This window comes from Poeciliopsis prolifica, unplaced genomic scaffold, assembly GCF_027474105.1.
Source record: "Poeciliopsis prolifica strain line A6 unplaced genomic scaffold, Auburn_PproV2 SCAFFOLD003, whole genome shotgun sequence".
Taxonomy (NCBI): domain Eukaryota; kingdom Metazoa; phylum Chordata; class Actinopteri; order Cyprinodontiformes; family Poeciliidae; genus Poeciliopsis; species Poeciliopsis prolifica.
The window spans coordinates 11497963-11503962 of NW_026562378.1; the positions used below are offsets into that span (position 1 = coordinate 11497963).

Consider the following 6000-nt stretch of genomic DNA (forward strand, 5'->3'; position numbering starts at 1 on the left):
CAGAAGATAAAAGTGGGACTTCATTGTAGTGCATGTCCCATTACATCCATTGTAAAAAAAAGGGCTACACAATTATTGCATTGCACTGTCTGCACTATGTTTATCAAAATGAAAGACTTGAAAGGCAATAAATGTTACTTAACCATTTAAATACCCTGTACTCAGACTCTCCATGCCTGTACAATATAAATTAACACTTGTTCTTTAGTACATCATTAAAGTTTAAGAACGTAAATAAATGCTAGTGTGGTCAAGATATTAAGAAACCACAACTATGTTGTGTAATTGCCAAAAGTTGTTAAGGTGGAAATAATATATTTTTGTTCCTGCAGCTGGACAACATGTTCTTTATCTGAGAGCAGTGTTCAATATAAACCCACAGCAGAAAGACATTAATGATATTTGCTTATTTCTTAGTATATCACAATCATGCTTGCTTCAAAAAATTTACATTATTCCATATTGCAGGTTTCCTGATAATGTGCAGCCGTGTTTTAAGAGAACATCGTAGAGACAGTGGAACATGGTGGTGGTCGTGTGATGATCTGGGAATGCTGTGCCAAACCAGAGCTGCCTGACTGATTTGCTGCTATTGATGTTACCATGAATTATGACCTTTATCAGAAACATTCCGAAAAGAAAATGTCATCACATAAATTTATGACCTTCAATCAACGGTGTTTTCAGTTCAGTGTCCCAAAGTGCAACACTTTTGAGTCAAATGTGTGAATTATCTCATCATGGACTCAACTTCTACACAGTCTTGCGTCTGATTGATTAAATTGTTTGTAATTATGCAAACCTAAAAGCTTCAGGACACCAACCCTTGAGGACTTGACTTTGATATCGGTGCCTGAAGCCCAAGTCGACTCAGCCTGTACAGCAGGATGATAATCCAGGCTTCAGGGCAAATGATAACTGGCCTGAATTTCCCAAGCGGTTTATCAAGTCTGAGGACTCCAAAGCACTTTGCGCTATAATCAGTCATTCACACACTGAAGCCACAGCTGTGGCTCAAAACAAAAAAATATAGGCCTAGTCAAAGTTCATACTTACTTCTGATTTAAAAAGTTTGGATTTAAATCGGATTAGGGTTAGCCAGTGATTGCTTTTAGATTTATTTATATTTTGAATAGTTTTTCTCCATAGAGAAATAAAATTGTCATTTGAAAAATGCTTTTGGTATTTATTCAGAAGACATTGGTCTCATATTAAAATGTGTTTGGTAAGCTGAAACATTTAAGCAAAAAAAAAAAAAGGCAAGTGAAGCATGACATCCATACGGCTGCTGTAAATAGTCAATTCTACCTGAAATACTTTGAAATATTCTCTATAAAGTTGCAGAAAACATTTATCCAATAATTATTTGGCAGCATGATAGAGAAAGGTTCTGGAGAATAACATAAGTACAAAGAAAAATAAGTCTAGTATTATGACAGTGCATGCATTAACTTACTTTCTGGTTCAAATAGAAGGGATCCAAGTCTTCCAGGGGCGTTGCCACCATTCCGTTAGGAATATCGCCATAGATGAAGGGCAGGCTCTTGCCTGCCTCCAGGTCGCTGTTGGGCTTCGGCTCATTGTCGTCAGATGTGTCGCGGTGACTACTGTCCGATCTGGGCTTGGGAGGCTTCTTGTTTTTCTCTTCCTGAATGCGCTTCTCGATGTTAGCGAGAGACTCCGGGGTGAACTTCTTGAAGCTGTCAGGTCCTGGGGGTGCAAGAAGGGGTGCGGCCATGTTTTCATCCTGCAGCTATTTCCCTTTTATTTGTTTTCCATCCCCGACAACCAGCTCTGGGAAGAGGGAGACAGAGTGATTAGAAGGAGAAAGAGCAAAATAAAAACCAAAAAAACTAATAAAAAAAGGCACAGAACTTGATTCTTTTAAAACTAAAAGTTTGAAGTAGAGAGCTGATCTGCCCGATCAGAATCTGCCCATTTTTTTTAATGATCATCTCTGATTAGATATCAGCAGAAGAAATACTGGAAATTCGTTTTTTTTAGTACGTTCATAAAATGCATCAAAACAAAAAACTCTCAACAATTTTCAGTATGTACTTTTGATGAAAAATATATATAAAGGGTAGAGGCAAATGCTTTGATACATAAATGGGAATAATTTTGTAATTCCTTTATTTTATTTTTTTATTCAAAACTGCAATCAGAGTAAACTGACAACTCCAGAAAACCAGAAATGCCCGATCGGTGAATTTCTAGCTTTGAGCATTAAAAGTGGGTCAGAAACATCATGCCTTCATGCACACGAGAAGATTATTGCAGAACAATTAAAATTCTGACAATAATTTGCCAATAAACATTATTATCAGTTGTAACAAAGAAAACATCAACTTAATTTGTAAACCTGTTACTGTGCTTCTATTACAGCCTCTACTTTGTTATTCTGCATATTATTTTGAATGATGCAATAGGAAAAAAAATGTTTTTGTGCAGCTTTAGTCCTATAAAAATGACCTTTTTCCTGATCCGGATCTGTTAATACTATCAAACGACAGAGCTAAAAACCACACTGTACACAATAACGCAAAAGAAGAATAAATAATAACTTACAGGAAGTGTTCAACATATATAAATCTTACCTTTTGCTAAAGCAGCAAAACTGTAACTATGAAAACAGTATTATAAGCTTTTACTTATATAGCAATGTTTGAGATTAGGGAATAGGACTGCTCTAAAACATTGAAAAACATTTTAATACAGAAAAGCATTAAAGAAAAAGAAATTTAATATGAAAGGAAAAAAAAACATGCAACTAAAAAAGCATTTTAACTCTTGTGGTACCATCAAACGTGAATTTCACTCACCAGTCTGTTTGGGTTCTTGTGCTGCTTAATTTACTAATTATAAGCATAAAATGTATTTTAAAAAATATATAAAAACAGCAGCAAAGTCGGGTTGAAAACAAATTTGAAAAAGAATCTAGAAGAACTCCAAAAGCCGGAAATCATTTGACAATAATCCCGTTTTATTAAAGACAAAAGGGAGAAGAAGTCCAGTTAATATAGCCGGTCGGTAAAGCCTCTAAGAATCTTTTCAGAAAGTTTACATGACAAGATCCCTCCAGGTGATCCCAAACAGGACACACAACAACTTGACCAGCATTCCGTGTTTTGTGTTTTTTAAAGTTTTAAAGACTTCGGCTTATAGCTGCACAGAAACACCTGCAAAAACTGCAGGCATTCAACAAATTTTAAATAATCAATAGGGAGCTGATGCAACTTTTACAGCATTTAGCGCCAGGAAAAGGAATGGGAAAAAAAAGAAAAACGCTATTCCAAACCAATATCATTTCAGCAAATTGCACCCTGCGCAGAGTTAAAGAAATGATGACAAACATTTTAAAAACCCATGCTGCCTTTTACTGCTTTCCAAGCAAAAAGAAAAACTGTTTCACTGTCCTGTTCAGCAGCGTGGAAAGGAAAGTGGGGCTGTGTCCTCTGTGGCGATAGAGGCATCTGACTCAGGCTGCCACGCATCCGGAAACAGCTCCCTTTACTCTCCTCTGGGCACTCGGGCAATCATCTGATGGGGTTTGAGCTCGCTGGACATAACAGAGGTCCAAGCCAGGTGGTCAAATCAAAACAGGACGTCCATCTGAGTCAAACGCGTTCCTCTTGAACTTGAGTTTCCTTTACCTGCGGTGTATTAACGCTGCCTGTTCTGCGATAGATCACATCCACATTAGTAACTACGGAGCAGCATGGCAGGTTTGTGTCTCAAATCCAGAGTCGTCCCAAGGTTGTCCGAGGCCCTGAGCAGAATTTCATTTGGAGGCCCACTTCCAGTCAAACCCACCAACCACTGCAGCACGACTTACCTCCCTTTTTATATTGTTTATTTACATACTTTTTCTACTTCTGTATTTGTGTGCAGCATCCGTTTTACTGTGAACTGGCAAGGTGATAAAAAAAATTCAACCTTTATTTAGTCATCTTTTTTTATTTCCATAGTAGTTTTAAAAAGCTTTCCTGATATCAGAGGGTATTATTGTATTTCTTTTTACCTTTATTTGACCAGCTAAGTTGATTGAGAACAAACTGTCATTGTCAACAACAACCCTGTTCAGAAATCAAAAACATCTACAGCACAACATCAAAGTTACAGCAGAAAAACGAGATTATTTGCTCTGTGAAGGAACGCAGAGCAATTGAGGACTTTTGAATTTCTGCATTTTGACTGTTTTCTAAGAGTTTAATGCCATTAAACTGTTGACAACAACAGTTCAATGTTGTCAATTAAACTGTGCCCATGTTTTTGGCAAGACAACCTGAATAATACATTTAACTACGTTCAATAGGGAAAGAGCATAAAAGAATACTAGTCAAGGTAGAAATGTGTTGGTTCTCTTTCTATGTGAAACAAAAGTGAGTCATTGCAGATTAAAAACTGGGGATGCATTGTCTCAAAACCTTGATGTGTGTGTTGCTTCCTGCCTGGGTGCAATTTTCATTGACTCGTTTTGTTATTTAATATTTGTATAATCATCAGAAAAGTCCTGAGGCTGGATTTGGGTTAGAGTGCAGGAGGAGGGACTGCTGCAAAGTTTGATTTCACTTCAGTTCGGCCCTGCATAAACCAGAAAGGATATCTACTTCCTTCATATTAAAGTATACAATTCATATATTTTTTAGGTGCTAAATGGAATAATGCCATAATCCTGACAAGTGGGATGAATCAGTTTTAGGTTGCACTATGTACTTGAAGAACATGGTGGTGTCATAACAAATTGATTGGATTTCTTTCAAAAGACAAAGTAGATTGAGAAGAAAGAAAACAAAACTCACTCTCTCCTTTTCCCTTGATAAGTTCGTTCGGTTTCAAATGATGACCGGCTGCTTTCTTTCACAATGTCACATCACAACCACGGTGCCATCCCTTCCCAGCCTGAGAGCTCTCTGTAGCCTGCAGTCCTCACTAAAGTGTTTTATTCCGGGGTGCGTCGTTGTTCTATAGGGCCAAAGCCTGAAATGCTGCAGTGTGCTGCTATAGGTTCTAACTAGTAGGTCAGTGGAATCTACAATCTGGATGCTGACAACTCAAACCTGCAGTAACCCGGCAGCACATATGAACTCACTGCAACGCAATATCACAAAGGCATGTTTATTTTAAAAGAGCATTAATCACAAAAAGGAGGGGGTGGAGGGGTTGGGGGTGTAAGTAAACCGCGCCCTGTCAGGCCGGGTACGACAGAAGTGTGATCATGTTTAAGAGTGGATGAAACAATGTGAGTGTTGCGTTTTAATGGGAAGCCTGAATAAAAGGAGAAAGAAGCTGCCGCGGTCCCTTCAGAGGACTGCCAAACTATAGACGCACCTTCTACCCCCTCACGCAATATAGTCTCCGGAGAGACTGCAAGCGTAAGGGAGGGGGCGGGGGGGGGCATAAAACTATTACCGATACAAAATAATATTACAAAAACATGCAGTTACAGTTCAGGTGCGAGCGTTGCATTGTTCCTGTAGACAACCGGGCATCTGTTTTCCTCTCAGAGAAGTTTACACTTTCACATCATGTTTCACATTCTGACACTGAAATGTCACCCCATCCAGCTGCAGGCCAACTCCCCAACATATGTTAAAAAATAAAATAAAATAAATAAACGAAAGCCTCGCTACCAAACGCGCCGCATCATATCTTCCCGTTTAAAAGACACACACATTTCCCACTTCTGGCTGAAAGCAATCGCATGCACATTTGCTCATGTACTGGCAGAGAGCCCCTCCACAGCCGCTTACAGCGGGAAAGATGCTGAGAGAGGGACCCGCTCTGCGGCACTGGGATGCAGTCAGTCGACGAAAAGTACGGCTGCGCTCCATCCCGCGGCCAAACATGCCGGACAAAGACGACGACGCGTTGTTCACTTACTTTTCCTCGCATTAACAGATATCCTGACAGCTGGCACGGAACTGCAGATGTGGGAAAGAGTCGGGAGTAACTGCGGCTGTCGCCATATTGGTGCTGCTATCTTCCTTCCCAGTGCGT

At 39.2% G+C, this 6000-nt stretch overlaps 1 protein-coding gene across 3 annotated transcripts in view; it reads right to left on the reverse strand.

Moving 5' to 3' along the window:
• scn8ab (sodium channel, voltage gated, type VIII, alpha subunit b) overlaps positions 1–6000 on the reverse strand; it is a 49683-nt gene extending 43683 nt beyond the window's left edge. For all 3 annotated transcript variants that reach the window (XM_055026711.1, XM_055026705.1, XM_055026708.1), the window contains exons 1-2: positions 5884–6000; positions 1457–1794 (exon numbers count right to left, since the gene is read on the reverse strand). In XM_055026711.1, coding sequence (XP_054882686.1) covers positions 1457–1738 — 282 coding nt within the window. In that variant the 5' untranslated portion in view covers positions 1739–1794; positions 5884–6000. The remainder of the gene's footprint in view (positions 1–1456; positions 1795–5883) is intronic.